This window comes from Acipenser ruthenus, chromosome 12 (assembly GCF_902713425.1).
Source record: "Acipenser ruthenus chromosome 12, fAciRut3.2 maternal haplotype, whole genome shotgun sequence".
NCBI classification, from domain to species: domain Eukaryota; kingdom Metazoa; phylum Chordata; class Actinopteri; order Acipenseriformes; family Acipenseridae; genus Acipenser; species Acipenser ruthenus.
In genome coordinates, this window is record NC_081200.1 from 8,163,549 (window position 1) to 8,186,340 (window position 22,792).

A 22,792-nucleotide genomic window follows, 5' to 3' on the forward strand; every position below is an offset into this window, starting at 1 on the left:
TCCACCCATCACAAAAACTATTTGACATGCCTGCAATCTGTTTATAATGCTTTTTTAGCATTTCTCCTTCTAGCATCATCCGTGGGAAGTTCTTTGTGCTTACTTTGCATGAATAAAATTAGGTGACAGCTGCTGGCTGGTGTAGTTGTGGCAATTTGTCTTCAGACCGATGCTGCATCGACAAGTCTATGTATTTGTACAACTCACAATAAATTGACCTGCACTACTCAATTACAGCTCACCAATTAATCACTTTAGTTAAGAGTTTAAACATTAATCACACTAAAATATATTGTTTTGTTTTTTCTCCCCTCAGTATCTGTAATACTGTAGCTAAAGGAAGGCACCGTTTGGCCATTACAGTACACAATAAATCACCTTTTAATACAGTCTACTTAATACACGAAAGGTTTTTGCGGTTGGTAAATCATACTTTGTGTAAATTAAATATTGTTCCTATGCACTGTACCTCATGTAGATGTTTATCGATCTGATCTGTGCTCAACAGTAAATTATTTGTTCTGTCAAAAGCTCTCCTCTTAATACAGATATATAACCTCTTCTATATACGTCTGTCATTGGCTCAAACTTGCTTTCCAACAAAAAAGCTAACAGAATTAATATTTTCTTGCAGCTCTGTTCCCATGTGTTGCTACAACTGTTTACGTAAGGTGTGTATTGTTTTAATTATATATTTTTTAAATATATTTTGACCACTTTTAACTTTTAAATTGCATTCCCTGCCTCAAGATGGCTTCCCATGTACCTGCACGGACCTCTCAGAACTACATTTCCCATCCTCCTCCTGCTCACATATGTAACAGATGGATTTACCACAATAAAAAGGTCCTTATGTGCCTTTTAATACTGGTCCTCCTGGTTTTCCACTTTCACAACTGTTTCACAAGACGTGAATACGTAAAAAGGTCCTTACGTGGCCTTTAAGAACAGTAAAATGAAGCAACAGATCAGAATATTGTGTTGTCAGAATTCTTAAGCTCCTGCAAATAAGAGAACCAGAACCACATCCTTTAATCCACTAGACAAACTGTTATTGCAAGAGATTTCACAGTAAACTTGACACAAGCCTGTTTCTGTGTGTTTCATTATATATATATATATATATATATATATATATATATATATGGGAAACTGCTACTGTAGTAACACTAGTGTGTGGTTATTTATGTATGTCAAATTAATTTTTTCAGCAAAACTAAGGAGGCAAAGCTCCAACCAGAGAGCCAACAAGAAATGTAAATTCTTACTCAAAGGCATTTATGAAGGATGTGTATGCTGGTTTGGTGGCAAAATAAAATGTGACAGTTTAATACAGATCCAAGCCCTTTTCATATGGTCAGAATAAATAAATAAAAATAAGAGATTCCAAATGAATGGAAATTACAAACTACAGTGAATTACATTTATGGCTTTTATTTAACTTAACTTTTTGCCTATTTCCAAAAAAAACACACACACGCTTTTGTCAAGTATATATATATATATATATATTTAATATTTAAACCCACTTAAAGTTGTAAAAACAACTTTAATGAAAGGCACAGTAAAATCAGACAGTGCTGATATAATACTCAAATGAAAAAAAAAATACAGTACAAAAGCAGACAGTTATGTTTGCACATACAAATCCCCAAATCACATTGGAAAATATTCTGCAACTGCATCATAAAATCGAGTAAAACGGAGATTAAGAACAGAGAATGTAAACCAACATCTGGAACAATAAAGAATGGGAATATGTATACTTAATGTTGGAATGTACTTTATTGCTTTCTATACAAGCAGTTTATCTTTCCCCTGGGCTAGTCTTAAAAGGAGGGGGCAATGTATTTATTTTAAGTACACTTATAAAAAGGGGAACACACATTTCCTACAGGATTTATTTTTGCATGGTCTTGATTGAGCAGTGCACATGGGCAGCTACAGTACCCCAATATGAATTTACAACACACACACAAAAAGTGCACTGAATTACCTATGTGTTTCTCATCCAACAATAGTAAAATAACCAGAAATAACCAGGCATTATAGAAATGTAGTTATGATTCAATCTTCCATTAGTCAGTCTTGCTGATGTACATCAATGAATCCAGTTGGAACTTTACAACATCAGCCTTTTACCAGAGCCAATCAAAATGTAATGCAATTCCACTGCAAAGAAAACACACCATTTATAACCAGCTGGTCTCCAATTGAGCCATTTTTTAAATTGGTGAATTAAGTGTAAATAAACAACATTGTACACATTTTACAAAACCCTTGTTATATGCTTCTACCAGGATTTTCTAATTAAGTGACATTTTCTTATTATAAGAAAAAAAACACATGACTCTAAGTACGACTATGGTATATTATACATATAACCAGATTCTTTGGTGTATGTGCAACTACTGTACAACAGATGGATCTTTTACCCATCCAAAATAAATGTTTCCTACTGCTTTATACAAGGAGCATTGTCTCCATTCAACTTGATTACCCATATCGCGGGACACTTACAGTAAACACTGAGAAAAGAACATGTTCCATGGTATCTTGAATAATAGCGTATCCAATGACTTACAAGAGAGGTCTTAAACAATTAAAAAAAAAAAAATGATAGTTCTATTATTTGCAACATCCTTATCTACCAATTATAGAAGTAGTCTGCATTAAAATACTGTAGGTGTATAATGGTACAGTAATGCAACTATTACTTCTAGCACAATCCAGCAAGGATAAAGCTAATAAAATGAACAGTACGTTCATATTTTATACAACGTTCCAAAATGAAAAAAAGTCCAATACTTTTTGTATTACGGAAACAAAATGTTGTCAATTCCCCCAACATAAAAGTGAACCACCTGTTAGTATGCTCCCTCCACAAAAGACATCAACTTTAAAACTTGTAATAGAAATGCTGGAACAATGTGGATTGCTCTGGGACACATGTGCCATCATTAAGTAGGTCACTATGTATTATATCCATCAACAAGTTCATCTTCAGCTGACCCTCCCTCTGGCAAATGAAAAAGAAAGCCAAGTGTAAGCTTTAAATCAGTCAGCCTTTGTTTACGGAACTCCATTGCGATTCTATGCAAATAATAATAATAATAATAATAATAATAATAATAATACTACCAACTTTTGTCAGGGACAAGTAGGACTGTTAGTTTTTACTGTGTGTGTCTCAGTTCTCAACTCTTTCTGCCGACCAGTATACATAAAAACAGAAAAAGTCAAAAAGCATGTAATTTCCGTTGACTACCTCGCATTATTGCCAAGTTGTGCAAGGTATTCTCGAAGTTCTTTAGCTGCCTGATATCTACCATAACGCTTTTTTGGGTTGGCACACTCATCAAGCATGGCTTCAAGTCTATTGGCGATTTCTGTTGGAGGGTCATGCAGTAACCCCCCGGTTGTGCCACGCCATGTGGCATGCTTAGAGAGGAGGTTTTGGCAGATGGCATAATAGTTGTGATCCACATTGACTCGTGAACAGAGAATGTCTTTGGAGAACGACAGACATGCTTCTTTATCACAGTCCTCAAACCTGCTCTCGTACCACACATCCCAGTTCTCAGGTTTATCTGTGGAGAGAAAAATCAAGTTAAAACAAAAACCTTAAAACAAGGGTATACTGTAAAAACGATATGGAAAACATAGAACATTACTGTCCTAAAGTTCTACCTGCATGTACAGCAAGTACACAGTAACTGAATACATTAAAAACCCCTAAAGCGGATCAGGTCCAAACAGAACTGAATAGAAGAATATCATTTTCTAGGGCTTGCATACAAGCCAGGCATGTGACAAAACGATTTTAGATTCCCTGACCTCTTAATATACAGAAGCCAAACAATTACATGGGAAAAATCACAAATGATTACTGTCAAATTCCCAAGTAGGAATCTCCATTTAGAACCAGTGTCCCTCAGAGGCAAAACTCCAACATGGTGCAGTATATAATACTTTTAAACAAACAGTTTTTAAATTGGTTACAGCAGACTACCATTTACCTTCATAACAGGAATACATGTTATTCAGCTGTATACAAGCCTCACATTTTTTTTTCAGTAATTCTGAACATTAATATTGTTAGGCCTCAGCTGTAAAACACGACAGAATGTAGTAATAGGACTCCTATTAGGTTATGACTAGTAATGACTATTGAACAATCAAGCTGTTCTTTAACCAGTTTTAATCTAATTCATGGGAGGTTTACTGTGCCAGCTCAGCAACAGATGCACAAGGCAGCACTTCGAACAATCAAGTAAGGGGTAATCTCATTACAGTATTTTACATTGCACATGCAGTACTAAAACAATCAACTCGCTTGTTAATTCCCTTGGTGTATACAATATCATGCAATGCCAAGTTTCCTCCACAACCATTCCAGTGATCAATATCACATTGTTTTAAGGACAGGCATACAGCACAGTAAACAGAAGCATTTTGATTATTTTAATCCTTTTGATTTACCGTAACAAGTCAAATCAATAAAACCTCCAAGGACCAGCACGCAATCGGAAGTAGAACACGTCAATAACAATACACACCAAGGACATGCTGTCCCAGAAACAAAATCTGCAAAATTCAAAATAATTCACTTCAGGAACTGTGTAATTACTGTATACTTTGCATTGAAAATAGCCACCCCTGTCAGAGAATACTAAATAAAAAAAAAAAATAAATAAAAAAGTACATAGGAAATTTACTTGTCTTAACTATTCAAGTGAAACTTTTACACAGCCACATCAAATATTTACAAACCAGATTCAGGACACAGGAGGAGCCCGGTTTTATTTATATACAGCAGGAAGTAAATGCATAGGACTGCAACGACCTTGTCTGTTTAAACAAAGCCTCACGAACCCCAACCCCACCCCCATCCTACAGTAAGGCAGCTAAAGGATAGTTTGGTTTCTGGTCAAATCTTTCCATAAACTGCAGCAAGAGTGCCCCTACAGAAGTCAATTTTTTAGGGAACTCTGCTCGTTTGCCGTTACTGCACTACTTAGAGTGCAGGATTAACAATTGATGTGTATTTGCTGCTTTTCGCAAGTACCCAGTTAGAAACAAGATCCAGATCTCAAAGGGCTTTATCCTGGTAAAACAAAGAACTGCATTCTAAACGGTTCTACTGTCGGAATGCCATTGTTTATTGTTCTGTAGTGTATTTTGGGCAGTATACTACAGTCATATTAGGTTATGCAAATGTCTATCTGGGCATTCCAACTATTTATGAGTAGTGAATACACTTGGTAAATCCTATATTCTAGCGTGACATTTAAAATGTTAATGTTTCTTTTATTTCGGACTTAATGTTTTACATTTTGGAGAGCCACAGCAGCAGCTACTGCACACATGTGAGCAACATTAATGTCCATCTGCTGTCAAAACTCTAAGCTTTGTACTATAGCCAAAAAATGATTTTACACTGTAGTGTACAGTTTTCAGTTATTTTGCCCAGAGAATCAGGGATGTGCTGGTTTGAAGAAAATCATCAGTATCCAATTTCTCTTTGTGTACAATACCAGCAGCATTGATCTCCGGTCACTGGCACTAGTAAAAAACTGTTCAAGATCAAATGTAAAAATGAATTGAGTTTACCAAGCAGAAATCCACTCTAGATGCAAAAGGACACACAACAGAAGAAAAAATACTAGTTAGTCATCGTTAGACAAAATCGACTGTAGTTACAGGACAAATCCAATGGAGAATCAAGAAGGAATGCTCCATTAAAGGCAACACTGTTTGTCTTCTTTGCTTCATGAGCTGCAAGATAACTTGTAATTCAATGCCTCCCACTGCTATGGATAGCAGCCAGAGTGCAGTGGCTTGTTTTGAAGAGTGACAGAATGGCAAGCACATTTCAGGAGGGATAAAGCTTGCATCTGTGTAGTTAAAACATTTGTATTCAAGAGAACTATAGGTAGGGGTCTACTTAAATCGCAGTAAATTTACATATTTTTTCGCAGGTAGGTTATGGAATAAAATTAGGATTTCGCAGACCTGTTTAAACATTAAATAAACCTAAGCAGACAATATTTCAGAGCACTATAAAAGCCTAAAAATAGTGGTACTTGCTTCCTTACTAAAAAAGAGTGCTGTCATTTGTGGCACGCCTGCAACATCCCCCAGCAGTTGCTGCCAACATTCTCCGTCTGGTGTGGACTTGCCCATACATTGAGACTGCACGTCTGCATCCACTGAATTGGTTAGAAGTGTAAGGCAAAGCTTTGCCAAGTTATACAGATGTGGAAATAGATTAGAAACAGTCCCAAAACTGGGTTACCCAAGGGCATCTGGCATACTTTAATAAAGGCAATATATGCAGCAAGTTCGTTGTCATGTTATTTGTCCCATCCAATAATTTATTTTATTAATACAGAGTCAAAACAAAGAAAACATGCCTATTTCGGGTCTAAAATTCTAACTGCGTTTAAAAAGTAAGCAGCATGTTGTTTGAAACGAGGTGGCTGTGCTAGATCGTACCTGTAGTTCTGATTTAACTTTTATGCCTGTCGGTTGTAGCCTTTTTGTCTGCGCAGACTTTCCAGTTTGTTTTCTGAAAGCTGTTTATTTTACATTCGGTTCAGCAGCCTCTGTAGTAGCCTTTCGTTTAATGTGTGATTCTGAAGCTAAATGGCGATCGATCGTATTTTCTCCAAAGACACATTACAAGATATGCAAAACAATTACCTCCATGGACAGTTTCTTTGGGAATATCTTGACACGATCATCAGCCAAAATATACTTTGCTTTTTTTGCTTTGTCGTCCATTTCTGGTATTATCTCCAATGCTGAAAACTAGATTTTAGCAACTTAAATCAAAACAATGCAGCACTGACTTTCTCCTACCCTCTATTGTACAGTACAGGTCACAGAAAAGCCAGTACAGACGCACCGACAGGCTGATTAAAACATTGTTGTCATTTGAACAGTAAACAAGAACGTTAACTGCTTTGGAGTGTTTTTTTGTAAATGCTACTTGTCTAAGGATGTTTTTCTTTTTTTTGCAGACAGGACAGCAAAGGAATTTAAAAAAGCCTATCTATAGAAGGAAGATACATAGTTTACGTCGCTTGCATTGTTCAGTAGTTCATTTAAAGGTTTTTTTTTTCTCTCTGTACTTGTCCGGTATGCATTGGCCCCTAAGAGGTGAATTCCTCGGTGACCCCTCAATTTCCCGATTTCCGCAAAATCATCTTTATCAAAATACCATATATCTGCTGTCTGCATTCAAATATTGATTATGCATTTCCAAGCATGAATACCGAATGCTAACTTGTAACTTACCGATGTCTACTTCTTGACAAACTGAAACCGCTGCATGCCAATTCAACTCCCAGCAGGCTGGTACTGTACTGTGCCTGTAGTCTATTAAAGTAATGAGCTTATCATTTATTTACCTTAATGTCAACTAAACTGATTTTAGATAAGACTCATGCTTTCACAACTAAAGACTAACAAAAAACTGTGTGCGTATCATGATCGGTTGTGCAACTTTACTGTATAAGTAAAGTGATATTTATTGTTGAGTATTAATTACACAACCCTCTCTCTCCCTCGCCCTCCACACACTCGGTGTGTGAACGAGTACTTACTTTGCTTTATTAATCTCTTGTCTGCCACCAAAACATTCTCAGCATCCACAACAATGACCTTCCCATCCCGTGGTCCAACGGCAAAGTTGTCAAAGCTGACGTCGAGTAGGTAGAGTGCAAACTCAAAATCGTTGTTGGTAAGCTGCTCTGCAATTTCCATTAATTGCAAGGCCAGGTCTACCCGTTTTTCCCAGGGGGCATGATAGAAGCTCCAGAGATCTTCTCCAACATAATTTACTGCCACCACTCTCCCACAGGCTCCTAGGTATTTTGCAAAAGGCCAGCCTTCATCTGAAGGAAAACTCTGTAGATGAAACAGAAATACACAGGATTATTTTCAGTAACGTAATCCAGTTCATAGAAGTATGACAAATGCTCCAATAATATTTTTTTTTAGTTGTTAGGGAATGTAGAGTGGTAGAGATGTTTTAATAAAAGGCATCTGATAATCCCCCTCCCCATGAAACAAGTTGAAACAGAATTACAATTAAATTATACTTGCATGTACTAGAATGCATTTACACTGCACCATAAAGACACACAGTCTTAACCAAGTAAAATGCTTAAGTATATAGGCTATACCATACAGAAAAATCTCATTGCCAATTCTTTCAAAAAGCAGACTTCTATGTTGGACTCTAATAAGCCGACTAATGCAGTCATATTCATCAAATTTCACTGAAATTTCAGCAAGTCTAGAGCATTTGGTTCATTAATGCTAATTTACACCTTAACCAAGGCAAGGCAATTAGAGATGAAGGGAGAAAATTAAATAAATATTTGAGGGAAACAAATCAAACATTTAACTGACCTACCTATGAATTTAAAGCTATCAATTTGTTACAGGCATATTGCTACTTAACTAGTTTGGACAGGGCAACTTAAAAACATATATTGCTGCAGTTTTCACCATCGGTCACTGTTTCAAGCCACAGAAAACAATTTTCCACTACAAGGCTCAACAAATTGCATAAATCGAACACTTATTCAAGCATACAGTACTAATATTTACAATTGTGACATCACGCAATCAATTTCAAACAAATACAACATCTTAAATACCATGATTTATACCAGTTATTTAACATTTATGTTCATCGATTTCTTTCTTGGATTATTATTTAATAGGATTTGCAGATTCGTGTATGGGGTCAAAATACTACAAGATTCTACTGACATGATTCCTCTTACAAAATTCCTCTGGTATTCTTAGAAAACTTAAACATGATAGACTACAAACCCCTACAAATTCATACGATTAGCATTAATATAGCGTTGATCTGAGGCATTCCTTAGGAGATGAGCAGTCACTAGGGACAGCAGACAAGACTAACCACCCACAGTAAAAACCAAACAAAATGCTGTGCTTACAAAGCGTGTGGCAGACTACTAGGAAAGCTGAGCACGGTAGCAGTATTGTACATGCATTGATCTTCAAATACTCAACATGCATGAGTGAACTTTTTTTTTTTCTCAAATGATGCAGTACATTAAAACATCTGCTAAAAGAGGAAATCCCATCTAGTTTCAAATCCTTACAGTGCTGCTAGAAATTTCAGCAGTTTCCAAGAACAGGTATTGCACATCCCATTTCATACCGATTTTAAGCAACATTTCTCAAAGGCTAGCAGGGAATTAATTCAGTGGACGGGTTTCATTTCTAAATCTTTATGTGACCTTTTCATGTTCAAGACCATTCAGCTCACATGACTCCAATAAGGCAGCTATCTAAGGTTACACGTAGTGAAGGGTGCAGTTTGATTTTCCCCAGGGAGTTTCCGTAACACTAAAAATATGAAGTTGGAGTGTGAAATTGTTGAGATATTAGCAGCTGAAGTCACGTCAGTTGGTTTACAAAAAAACAGCTCTCTTCACAGGATGCTTAATAATGAATTACGGCAACAGATTTGTTAACTACCCACATAACTTTCTTCTGTTACTTAAAAAGACCAGCTGTGATGCCGTGATCACGGGAATATATACACTGGTTATCCTCCATCCTGTATGATAGCAGTTATAAGACTTTGTCTTACTGCAGATCAGGGCTCATATTCTTCAATTGTCAAAAGAAATTTCAAATCTGTACAATATAGCCTACAAGCTCATCATGCATTTCTGGAATTCAGTAAAGTAATTGCCTAGTAAGCAACTTTATTGTTTCTCTCTGTGCCTGCCGATATATTAAATATTAATGAGAAAACCATCTGTGCAGCTATGACCTTGTTTCCACAATGTCTCTGCCATATGCGCTTCCCATATTGTGACAGGTTAAAGGCAGCGCCAGTTACTAAGAACAAACTCAACATGTTTTACACACTTGTGCTGGGCATGACACTCATTCCAGGACACTGCCGACAAACAGACCATTCATGTTACTGTAAATAAAAGGCAACTAGAAAAGTGAAGTTTTGGTGAACAAAAACAAAACATCCCTGGGGGCCATAATGCAAGATAAATGTCATACCAGATCGAATGGTTTGTAAACATGAAGTGAAATGGGTATAGGAAAAAGAGCTGTATTATTGAGAACTGCAAATATTAAAATTCACCGAGACATATGATCACATCCGTCTGTTTTGCACATTCCATGTATACTAACCGTCTTTTGCCTTTTTTCTTGAACCTGGCCTTTAGTCTCTGTCCATATCCATTGCCATACACCGACTGGACTGTGTTTTAACCACAAGAATGAAACAATGCTGGGAAAGATATTTAAATATACCAATGGGAGATTCCAGAAGTGTACTTCCTGCCATAATTCACCACAAGAAAAAAAAAAATTCAGGTGGTCAGCGAACAACAAAGTTTGAGGACCACTGATCTAAGATGATGCAAATAACACTACACTTATGCAGGAACAGGCTTGGATATTTACCTACCCAAACACAGACGGTGTGTGTATATGAAGAATGGATTAATGCTCACACCCCAGTTGAATCTAGTCAAAAAACATTATGCACACATCTAGCGAGAAGCTCCATCAAACACGATTCCCACTTACTTTGTAAAGCTACTCAAACGTCATTTTTTTTGTCATATGCTGTACCATCTCTTTCTGTGCATAAATCATTTGCACAGAAAGAGTCAGCATGTCACAAAGACGGCAGGAGTGGGAGGCGTCAGACCGGAGCCAGGAAATAAAACGACAGAGAGGTGTGGTTTGGTGGAGCTGAGCGAATGGTTTCGCTCAGCATTTAATAAACAGAACAGAAAATAAAAAGGTTGTACAAACAAAACACAGGACACGGCACTTCACGCCAAAATAAAGAGACAAACAAAACGGACTACACAGACAAACACGGTGAGCTTCTATTTTTCACAATTACCTCCGTCTCCAATCCCGTTCTCCACTCACCGAACACACAACCCCGAGTGAAAGAAATGTGCATCTATATATACTGTTGTGCTGGGATTCAATTACTAATTAATTATTCACTTGAATCCCAGCACGTGAATTAATTCTGTGCAACCCTGTGCTCACATACTATACTTTAAATGCACGTGAAGTGATAGTGCAATCCCGTGCCTAAATATAATTACACAATTTAAATACTCGTGCTGCACACACCCATTTATATCCCGTGTACCAACTACAATACACCAACATTTAACACACCACACGCAACATACAACACAGAAACGCACACAAGGGCAGGGCACATTGCCACACAGCATAAGAGCACAAAATGCTCCCATATCTTGCATTTGCAGTCATCTTTCTGCACGGGGGCAATTATAATCCTGGGATAATATGGCAGCAAATAACTACATTCATCAAACAAGCCTATTTGCAATTATACAGTACTCTACAAAATAAACAAACTACACCATTGCACATTTATACACAAGGTATCTTTGGAAGTTATCCAACTCAGTAAACAAATGTCATTAAAAAGGTCATAAATAATACAACACTGACTGAATTAATGTGCTCATCCTAAGAGGCTGCTATTCATAAATTAAACTACAAAAAAAAGTTTATTATCAGGTCATGCATTTTATAGCACACTTGGGTTTCAAGCGGTTCCAATTCCTAACACAAGATCATCATCGACTGTGCTATAAACTGAATTTCAATTTACCTTTTAGACACATCTGTATTTCTACACGGTTTAAACCTTAGAAGCACCTCTGTCTTACTTCAGTATTCATCCCAGTATGACTGGACTTCCTGCTCTTTACAATCTAAGGAATACAGTGTGCTCACACACAAAAAAAAAATCTCTTAAGTTCTGCCAGCATGCTAGGTGTCATTACAGCAATTTTGTGGTGGTATTTAGTCAGGTGTCATTTTGAGTTTTGCTTCTCTGAACTGTTCAGTACTAAAAAAACATTATTACAGTGTTAAACACAAGGTTCTTTATAAGGCTCAGCAAATGTCAGCACACTTTATAAGGCCAAGAAAATGCTGCAGATCTCGCAACTCCAATACACAGACAGACATTCTGAGATTTTAATTTCACAAGGATATACTTGTTCTGCCAGTATTAACAGAAATGTGTTTACAAGTTACAGATGAAGTCCTGATTCTGACAAATAAGGAAATGGCACTCCATCTGTTATTTTTATCCAAGGCCAAATAAAAAAAAAAAAATGTAAAAAATGCGTGAGTCAGTTTACCTGACCGACCCCGTTTTTTTCCCCCACCCCGACCCTAAATATTTTTTGCTGTAACTGCCTAAACTTTTCACTATCAATCTGAAAAACTGACCACTGTGAGCGGCCACATTTTCGCTCATGTGATTTTCCGGAAGCCGCGTAGCATACAAGATCTTCAGTTCATATAAAATGTTGGGGTCTGAGGAGCACGGCTGCAGCGTATCGCCAAATAATTGTTTTGCACTATTGTTTAAAAAATGCGACCACATACCAGAAGAAATTATTACAACCAGTCTTGGGGGTAAAATGTTCCGACGCATTTTTTCCTTGTACTGCGTGTGCTCTCTGGCTAAACAGTACCTACTGAAATTAACAAGAGGCATCAGGAACTGAAATTGACGTGGCAACTGGTTTGTAAAGGGCAATTGCATTTTTGTTTTTAAAAAGAATGTTATCACATCATGTGTTGATTCAGTTATGACATTTCTAAAATAAACTAAGCAAAAATGACTGCAATAGCTGACCTGGTTTCATTTTCCTTCCAAAACTGACAAACTAAACACTATCTGACAACTCGATGAAAAACAGCAAAACAGCAAAACAGGCCCTACCTCCCACATCGAACCTGCGTTTCTAGCAAGACCTCTCAATTTGCTTTTTCTATTTTGTGAATGGAATATCTTCCAGTTTTAAATAATCATTGTCCAATCCTAAACATTATACCATACATTTAGCATATGTAATAATCAGCCGTTTGTTTTTATTTGAAGTGCTTAAACATTTTTTTGGGACCAGTTAGGAGTGAATAGTCAGATTGTTTTCCAAATGCTTTCGTGTGGGAACACCCGGCATTAACATTTTTGAAAATCCATTATTGCACCGAATACAGCCTTGTAGCCAAATAATATTTCTCAAGAACAGGCAAGGATAGCCCTCCTAGTTTAGAGAGTGAGAGTCTCCTTTTCTTTATTCTGGGCTGGGAACCTTCCATAGAAAATCTATCCAACAGAGAGACTGGCAGCATTTTCCAGTTCAGCATCTTCTACTATTTATTCTAATTATTATAATGATTATTGGTAACCTACAACTTAGTTCCAATCTCCTCATAATATAATGATTTACATGCAAATAAACATTTTCCCATCTAACTAACAGTATGATTTTTCAAGCAGTAGGTAATTTATTTGCGAGTTCCCCAACAATCCAATTATTATATCACGATTTTAATGTCCATGTAACTGCTATGAGAGCTACCTTTGTACACGTCCAACTACTGAAACTTGCAGAAATGTCATTACAATAGCACTTTCACCCTTTGCAGGAAATTAAATCACTGTGAGCAAATTTTCAGAAAGTCGCTCATATCACTAACACGCCTATATGTAGACATTATTCTTGAAAATGTTTGTCTTATCCCACAAGGTTGAGATTAAATGTTGGGGCTATTTACAAAGATACATATCAAATACAGAATACAGTAAAACATTGCAATCCAAACGCCTAGGGGAGCAGCGTCTTTGAAAACAGGAACAATTTATTAAATAGCAGCAACAAAGTTAGTTCTGCCTGCAACAGACGTGTTTTGCAGAATGCTTTAATTCAGCCCGGCAGGCAGTGTTCTGCAGTGCCCAGTACTGTGCTGGGAAATCATGGGGGCATCAACTTATTGATGTTCAGATTTGCGATGCTTTACTGTATAGGAATACTAGTTCATTTTGGCCCAGTTAATCCAACATTTTTCATTTGTCAAAAAACACAGATTTGAGATATTAATGTTACTTCATCATTGCAAAACATGTTTGTATAAGATAAACAAGGATGCACTATTTAAACAAAAGCTGTTTAGTGTCTAAACACAAGTACCATGAGATTAATAATTCAAGGTTTAACAGAAAACTGGACGTTAAGCATGACATGCAAAGTAAAATTCATGCAGTTTAATGTTAAGTTATTTTCAGCATTCCAACAAGATTAAAATGATTGCAGATGTGTTATTTTTAATAGGAGATGTTTTATGGCAGAAAATTCAGTGTAGAAAATAATTTGACAGGCATTAAGTGTCGCAGCAATGATGCTGCTATATTTCAGACCCAGTGGTTTCACTCCTTAGAGCTACCTGCCTATAGCATAAAACAAGGCAGGTGGAAAGTTTATTAAATGAAGATGCACCCTCAGAGTGATACTGAGCCAGCTGTGAGGTGGAGAAAGGGGAGATAGTGGGAGAACAAAGAGGACAGTATTAATGAAAGTACAACAGGGGTACCTATTAATGTACTGTAAACTAGCACTGGCCACTTCTGCCATGCTCACACTGCTCATTCGGAAATAAAACAAAACAATCCCCCCCCCCCCCCCCCAATGTAACCCGAACCCACATATTTTTTTTTATTTGGCCCAACCAAAACTGTAAGGGCAACTAACTCATTAATATTGGTATGTGCTGTCATTATCTACGTCATTAGTAAGGATGCCTAATTTTTCACTATCTATATATCGTTCTCCAAAAAAGCAGATGCATCGATTTAATCGACATTATGTAAAATATATATAAATAAATAATGCAGCAATACATGTGCAGCTGTGGATTCCTGTGTAACATTGCTAGTAACGCCTTCAAAACTATAATGCATATTAAATAGATTACTGTTTATGCATATATACATATATATATATATATATACACACACATTATATTTATATAATTAATATATATATATATATATATATATATATATATATATATATATATATATATATATATACACACACATACATACACATATATATATATACACACACATACATACACATATATATATATATATATTTTTTTTTTTGGTTGCCTTATTCGTGTTGATTTGTACCAGTTGGGGGTCAAAGCAAAATCCAAATCAGAGTAACAACCAAATCAAGAGAAAGAAAATAACTCATTTTTAAAAAGTTATCACTGTCCACAGCAGTTTAGCAACAAGAGTGTTGTCCATGGCTTATATCTGAATTGTGTTAAGGGACATGGTAGTGTCCACATTTTGTTTTAATTTAAGCGATGACTGGCACTTGCTTACAATCTGCCCAGCATTACTGAATACCTGCTCACTAGGGACTGACCAAAGATACTTCTGACCAAAGATGCAACTTTTGGAACGATCTTAGTTGTTTTTCTTCATTTTTACTCCGGGGTAATTAAGATGAATTTATGTGTATTTTGTTTGAAGTTTTGTAGGCTGGTGTGGAAGGGTGGTGGGTAATTCACTGACACACACAGGAGGCAGAAGCTTTATTTGAAAACACTGCACTGGTGCCCAGTTTTATTATTTCAGATATTTATTTTTTTTGTATTGCCCGCAGAGGGCGCTGTTGACCATGGCCTGAATACCGACAACGGTATACCGACAATTGCAGATTCCAAATTTCCTTTGCTTAAACCCTTTACACAAAAATGATTTACAGGCTTGACTATCAATAGTTGTCAAATGACAGAATGCATTGATAAATCGATGCATCGTCTCAGCCTTAGTCATTAGCTGTATGACTCTCCAAGCTTCAATTCCACTTAAACAGAAACTTTTAGTGCTCTTTGAAAAATAACGGTAAGGGTAATACAGCTGCCATACACTGAAAGAAAGACAACTTACCTGAAGAACAAGGGGTTCCGGGTTGAAAGCCAGCGTCATTAACAACTGCATACGTTCAGTGTCCTTCAAGTTTTTGAGAAGAAAGCTCCCGGAATCTTTCGTTTCTGCGTATCTCCTTACTATTCTGTCCAGGAGTCTTTGAGAAGGGCAGTGCACTAGATCAGACCACCCTTCTACAACCTCAGGAGTCAGTAACCTTACGTCCCCATTTAACCGGGAGAACTCCGTCTTGTACATTGCCTGTATGAGGTCACATCGTGGTCGCCCTGTAGCTCGCTTACATATCTTCTGGTCAATATCCGCCAGCTCCTGATTTGAACCCAATCGCTTGAGAACAATCCGTCTGGTACCTTCCCTTGGTTCCCCATACTGTGCAAAATACACATTTTTTACATTAAAAAAGTCAAAGAATCTCAAACGACCCCATGACTCAAATGTTATCTGCCCATTCATAAACTTGCGGCACCAGCTGTTGCCAAAGCAAGCCGGGCACTTGTTAAGATTTATGAAGCGACGGTCCGTGAGTTCATTTTTCTGGAAGGAGGCAAACAAGTTGTGGGTGTTCATCAACAAGATGACGAACAAGCTTACTACAAACAATAACTTCAGACATCGGTATAGGCGTCCAAACTTGAGAGAAAGGAAGCGCAGCATGGTTTCACAGAACACGTTACGACTGATGTTCTGCCGGTGCCTCAGTGCTCCACCATCATGATCTAATAAAGCAGCACTTTCTTCTTGTTCATATTCTAGTTCTGATCAGACAAAAAGGGATTCAGGATTCCAGATGTTACTTATGTGCCCCATGTTCTCAATCCATCAGCAAACCAGCCTTGGAGCAGCAGCCTAGAGAGAGAAAAAAAAAAAAAAGATTAAAGAGATTGAGTATCTACTTGATACAGTAAAATCTTATCTACATTTGTGAAACTGTTGCTTTACAGTAAGTCACTGAATATCTCCCAAATTAACCCAGTCCCCAGATATCAATGTTGATTTTAATACTGTATTTATATCTAATATGTTTTAAGAAAAAAAAAAAAAAAAAGTTTGAAAACTAAGTTAACACTATGGTCTATTTTAAATTTGCTGTTGGGGTTACAATTAATGAATTATCTAACCCAGCTTCTAGCAAATGCAGCAGTCCCTGCCAGTGCCGCAGCTGCAGAGATGAATTTCAATTTTTGCCGTCCTATTTTAAAATCAAAACTGTACATGACTTTGCATAGCTACTTACACTTAGATTTGCATTATCTTCAATGAATACAACTATATCGTCATTCTTCCAAAACAGTACATTAGAGGTAGCCTACCCTTTCCTGCGACGGAACTTTCCACAGCAGCACATTCTCCGGTTGATCATTTTATTTTGCATCTCCATACTTGAATATGTAGAATATCTCTTTCATACACTAATGTGGATTTATTATTAATTGATTTACCACGTTGCAATGTTTCGGCCACATGGATCCGCTTATATACATTACCAAGCCCTACCTATTTCACAGCCGTGAAACGTGACACGGACCGCGAAATCTGTATTTTGTGTACTTTTACCCTGCACTTAAATGCAATGAAGTTATGTATATCGGTCCAGGTTCTTGATGTGACCATAAGCTTGTTTCAATTCCAAAATATTTAATTAATGTTAAATATTATTGGTTTTGCTCAAGACAGATGGCTAGTTGGGACTGATTTAAAACAAAATAATATCATCCTGTATTTGTTCAGACACATATTTTCAGTGCTTTTTAGAAGCAACAACACAGATTACGTTCTTGACAGTTAGTTAATATATACAAGCTTTTAAATTTCATGGAATATTCAATTATTAAAATATCGATTTGTTATCGTGGGGTCCCAAAATCGATAGATAATTCAATTATTATTATTATCGTTACAAGCCTAATAGTTTGAGATTATTTCAACATTAATTTATCATCTGTGTTATTTAATAATTCTCTGCTCAATATTAAAGGGTTCAGCTACAGAATCAATCTGTCAAAAGACATTGTCAAGTGAATTACCTGTTTATGACACATTTGTGATCACAGCTAATTAAAATATTACTTTAGGAAATCCTTAATCTATTCTTGGGAGACTAAAGTACGTGCACTACTGTAGATATCTCATTTACAACCTAATTCAATTTACACCAGAGCAGAAATGAGGTTGGTTACAGGCAACAAGTGTGACCAAACATGAATTAATGACTTCAGAATCTAGCATTCCAACCTCTATACAGCAATTATCACATGCCAAGTCTTAACAGTGAAGGTTTCTCTAAATAGCAAAGCCACGAGCATTTTTTTTTTTTTTTGCAAGCAGTTAAATGTAAAAACTGTTCGAAAATGTTTTAAACTCGCTTTGCATAAATAACTAAATTGTTTTAAAAGTTCTCAAAAGGGTATGTTTGCTTTTGTTGAGAGTCTAATAAAATTAGAAATTGATAATCCTGGAGACACTGCAACATTTCTTCCCCGATTTTAACAGGCAAAATAAGCAACACACACGTTTGCAATGCAAACCCTGAATACAAAGGGTTAAAGGGATTCTTTAGCTCATCTACATTGCTCAAATATCTTCTTACATGTGTTCTGAACGATTTCCTATTGTTTCTACTTTAGATTATTTGCCATGCTTACTAAACTGATTGCTGGGGATGCAAAAATGGGAAGAATATTTTTGTTGCACAGGATCCAGAGCACAGGCACTGCATAGCAAAGTACTAATGCAGTATTCTTCACTACAAGTCGAAGATTGATTTTAAAGAAGTGTAAACGCCTTCTAAACGGTAGAGAAAGGTGCCATGAATGCACAATAGCTGATAGTTACCCCAAAGCATGATCCGACATCTTGTACTAAACTTTACTAAATCAAAAACGGGGGTGTCCTTTAGTTTGTGTTCCACTGGTTCTAGACACGCTGCAAACAGACCAGAAATCCATTTATGTTTTTAATAATCGCTATAACCATGTCTATCATCCATCACAACATGCAGCTCAGGTTATCAGGCATGTGTCAGGATCAAAACCAAACCAGGATTAAAATCAAAGTTCCTGCTGTATTTTAATGTTTATTATTAAGTTAACTTTCAAGAAAGTACCAAATTCCTTTCATCACAGCAAACCTGCCCACTGGAAACCAGTTTATAAACATACTTAATAATCTCACCACATGCATGGGCCCTGCCCATGAATATTGGCAGAAATCAATTCACTAAAGCTGCTTTAGAGTGCATGTGTTATAGTACATCATTCTTAAATTACATACAACCTCTGACCGCAAGCACAGCTGGAAGAAGTTACCCATCTGGCTCAAATGAACTTACAATAAGAAATTCACTTTTCAATCACCTCTGTAGAAATTTACGAGGTTTGTTCTGTGACAAAATAAAACGAAAGATGAATTAACTAAGCTTTTAATATATTTTCTACAGGGCACAGACATGTACTGAACAAAATGTCTTTTGAAAAATAAATAAAGTCAGAAAAACCTTGACTCCCCATAATCCTTTATGAACCAAATACAATATACTGTAGATTGTCTATGCAAAGCATATTTCCTTCCTAATACAGATACTCCTGAAAAATAAAAGTAGTCGTACTGTTACCTTGAAAGCTACAGCATGAAAAATAAGAAATGAATAATGTCTCAGCAGCATCAGCACCTGTAATATACCTGTAGATAACAATGAATGGAAACCCCAAGTAGTCAAGGTTATCACTTAAGTACATCAGAGATGAATCTTACCCTGAAGGAGGGATTCACAATATTAAAACTGTGAATAATAAAGGCTCACAGTATATAATAGGGGAGGTCGGATATACAATCAGCTTGCTGAAGCATTTCTTTCACATTCATTTGGAGGCAGTCCGATTAAGAAAATAAAACACGTGCAGTATTTAATAAACAGCATGCATTTTATTTTAATCATCTCAATTGGACAGTAATTAAATGTGTTAGTTAATTGACAGAAATATGTTGCCAAAGAAAAACTGTAATTCTGCAAGGTTATCAGCTTGTAAAACACATTAATAAAAATAAATTAAACTGCACAAGCACTCATGGAAGCAAGATGTACATCTCAAATCACATTTCCCCAGAAGTGTATTTCACTGAACATTGTGGTCTTTGACCAACAGGTTAAAAAGGAAGTCAAAAGATCACCCAAGATGAAAAGGGCTTTTCCAAATGCTGACAAAATAGGCCTATTGTATTACTTAAAACAATGTGACAGTAAAATGTTTAAGAGACTGGAAGTGGGGTTCTAGAACAGAAAGAAATACAGGTGTAATTTGGAAACAATACTGTGCCCCCCCCCCCCCCCCAAGCTCCAGTTTTGTGCAGCAAATCAGTTGCAATGCCGGCTATTTCTAGTATTTAATTTAATGATGCATCACATGCAGGAACTGAGACTTATGCACATACATGCAAAGCCACTGTCTTGCTTGTACTCAGCAACCTACTTCATATGGAAAGCATTGCTCCTGGTGTAGTTCTCTTCAGTAATGATATATTCTAATACAGAGCGCTTCAATTTATACAGTAAGAGAACACATTACCAGTCCTTTTTATTGTATTTTGCTATTCTCTTGTAAATAGTTTTACCACCAGACAGTACATAGTGCACTGCACTATTAACACAATGCTAGCCTTGAGCAGCTGTGCTCCAAAAAATAGTTATCCACCTAATTTGGTAAACATTAGCCAAAAAAGGCTTCAGAGTGCAGGAGAACTGAATGACCCTTTCATGAGGGGTGTCTGGCACCAAGGGTACAGCTGCCCATGCTGGTCTGTTTAAGCATGCATTGAATGCTACACCCTCTCATACACAGCAGGCCTCTTTAAAACAAAATACAAATATCTACAGCTCGTAAATTTTAGGCAGCATTTTGTCTTCGCATTATACAAAGCAAGCCATTGTGCGCAAATACAGTAATTACAACAAGGGTCCTAATCCCAACTATGCGACTTGGAACAGTTAAAAATAAACACATACATAATTTACCTCAATCTAATCCACAAATTAAAAAATATAAAAATAAAACACTGTACTAATAAACTAAGCTTTTAAAGCATAAAAAGGGGCCACTTCGGCGAAACTGACGTAGTACTTGAAGAGTCCAAGCAACTTTAAGACAACGAAGGTAACTGACAGACTGAGTTCAAGCACAGTTCAACGTTCTGCCCGATCGACTGTCCGGTTCAGTATATATATATATATATATATATATATATATATATATATATATATATATATATATATATATATATATATATATATATATATATATATATATATATATCTCAACAACAAGCAAGATTTAACATGTTTTTTTACTTAGTTTTGATTTAAATGTTTATAGTAATATTTTAATTTTTTTTTTTTTACAATGCAAACAGATATTCATTATTAAACTGGACATTCTGAAATTTAAATGTAAAAAACTTCATTAAAAATATATATATCTATATATACATTTCTTGCATTATTATTTTTTCCCAGAACAATTGGGGCAAGAAAAGCTTGCTAACTCAGACAGGTCATATGGTGGTATCTCGTTTCACTTCAATTCGGTAATCTGTAAAATGTATGCCAGAGAAAAAGAAAAGAGAGACTTTAAATGCATTCGATGTGTATGTTGCTGGCACGCCATACACAACTAACTTGTTACACCACAAGCTTGGGGTGGGGGGAAGCCAAAATGTGGTTCATTCAGTTGTACAAACCTGCATTGGACTTCTCTTCACTTGTTATTCCAGGGACTAGTTAGAGTTGTCTTCAGGTCAGCCCTCTGAAATACAAGCTTTTAATGCTCAAAACGCCGCTAACAAAATAGAAGCTTGTTTTATGTTAACAACTTCTGGAAGTGTTACTGTAAGCAGACTTCCGCATGAAACGTTACGGATCAAGAAAACTATAACAAACCGCTTCGATTAACACCTCGGCTTAACCCTTTTCCTCCATCGACCCTTCTTGCAAGATCGTTTTTCTCCCTCTTTGTTATCTTATTTTATTATGCTCATTAAAGTTAACCGTGTTTAAAATATATATATATATGGATGGATGAATATTTCTCCTGCTCCTTGCTCCTTTTCTTCTCTCGTCTGACTCCGACTGCTTACAAACAAGTACCACAATGGAACCTATCTCGACTTTTTCAACAGTACAGGATTAGTCTTTGCGACTGTAGTGTCTCTTTTACGTTAGTGGTTGCTTAGGGTTGCCAAGCGATCATTTTACTCGTAGCTAAGGTGAGGACACAACTCCGCCCTCCCTTCAGAAATATTGGCTGATATTTGCAAATACGTCACAGGAAAGCTGCTTTGTGATAAAGTTCTTTTTAGAATATCAGCGTAAAGAAGATAGTTCCCAAAATCTGTAAGCAGTGTGCTCGATCTATCTCAGACAGATACAGTATGTGTACAGCATACATTAACTATTTAGGAAAGTGTGTGTGTGTGTTTTTGTTTGTATGTTTGGTTGGTTGGTTTTTTTTTACAGCCAATGCAATCCAAACACACACACACACACACACTTATATATGTGTATATATATATATATATATATATATATATATAAGAATAAATCATGGATTTGAATGTAAACAATAACAAGTAGTTGTCATGCCGTCAAAAACCTATAAATACCTCCAATGTTTTGATTCAAACACAGGCTCCCTTGAGAAAGATATGTACAACATATCAAAACGTTGGGCAGCTGGCTCTGAGCTAATATATATATATATATATATATATATATATATATATATATATATATATATGGATAATTGAAGACTACACAATTTAACAGTAATATCTTCCATGAGAGATCCCATCCGAATGTTTTACTTATAGCCTGCTTAATCACATCCTGATGTAACTATCACTATTTAATCATATCCTGATGTAACTATCACTTATCTGCTGTATTATTGAATTGTGGTT

General features: G+C 36.3%; 1 protein-coding gene across 1 annotated transcript; it reads right to left on the reverse strand.

The window, feature by feature from the left end:
- Positions 1 to 1,147: 1,147 nt before the first annotated feature.
- LOC117416516 (divergent protein kinase domain 2A-like) lies at positions 1,148 to 22,051 on the reverse strand. The gene is made up of 4 exons (XM_034027636.3): positions 21,575 to 22,051; positions 15,845 to 16,690; positions 7,611 to 7,914; positions 1,148 to 3,590 (listed from the first exon to the last, which is right to left on the reverse strand). The coding sequence occupies exons 2-4, from the start codon at positions 16,496 to 16,498 to the stop codon at positions 3,265 to 3,267; spliced, it is 1,284 nt and encodes a 427-aa protein (XP_033883527.1). The 5' UTR covers positions 16,499 to 16,690; positions 21,575 to 22,051; the 3' UTR covers positions 1,148 to 3,264.
- Positions 22,052 to 22,792: the final 741 nt, after the last annotated feature.

What these genes read in the sequence shown, in the direction of transcription:
- LOC117416516 (XM_034027636.3), bottom strand. Translation starts at nt 16,498, where the DNA reads ATGCTGCGCTTCCTTTCTCTCAAGTTTGGACGCCTATACCGATGTCTG. An exon ending in CGGAACCCCTTGTTCTTCAG is followed by an intron (nt 7,915 to 15,844) that starts GTAAGTTGTCTT and finishes TTTCATCTACAG; the next exon opens with AGTTTTCCTTCAGATGAAGG. An exon ending in CAAGAGATTAATAAAGCAAA is followed by an intron (nt 3,591 to 7,610) that starts GTAAGTACTCGT and finishes TTCTCTCCACAG; the next exon opens with ATAAACCTGAGAACTGGGAT.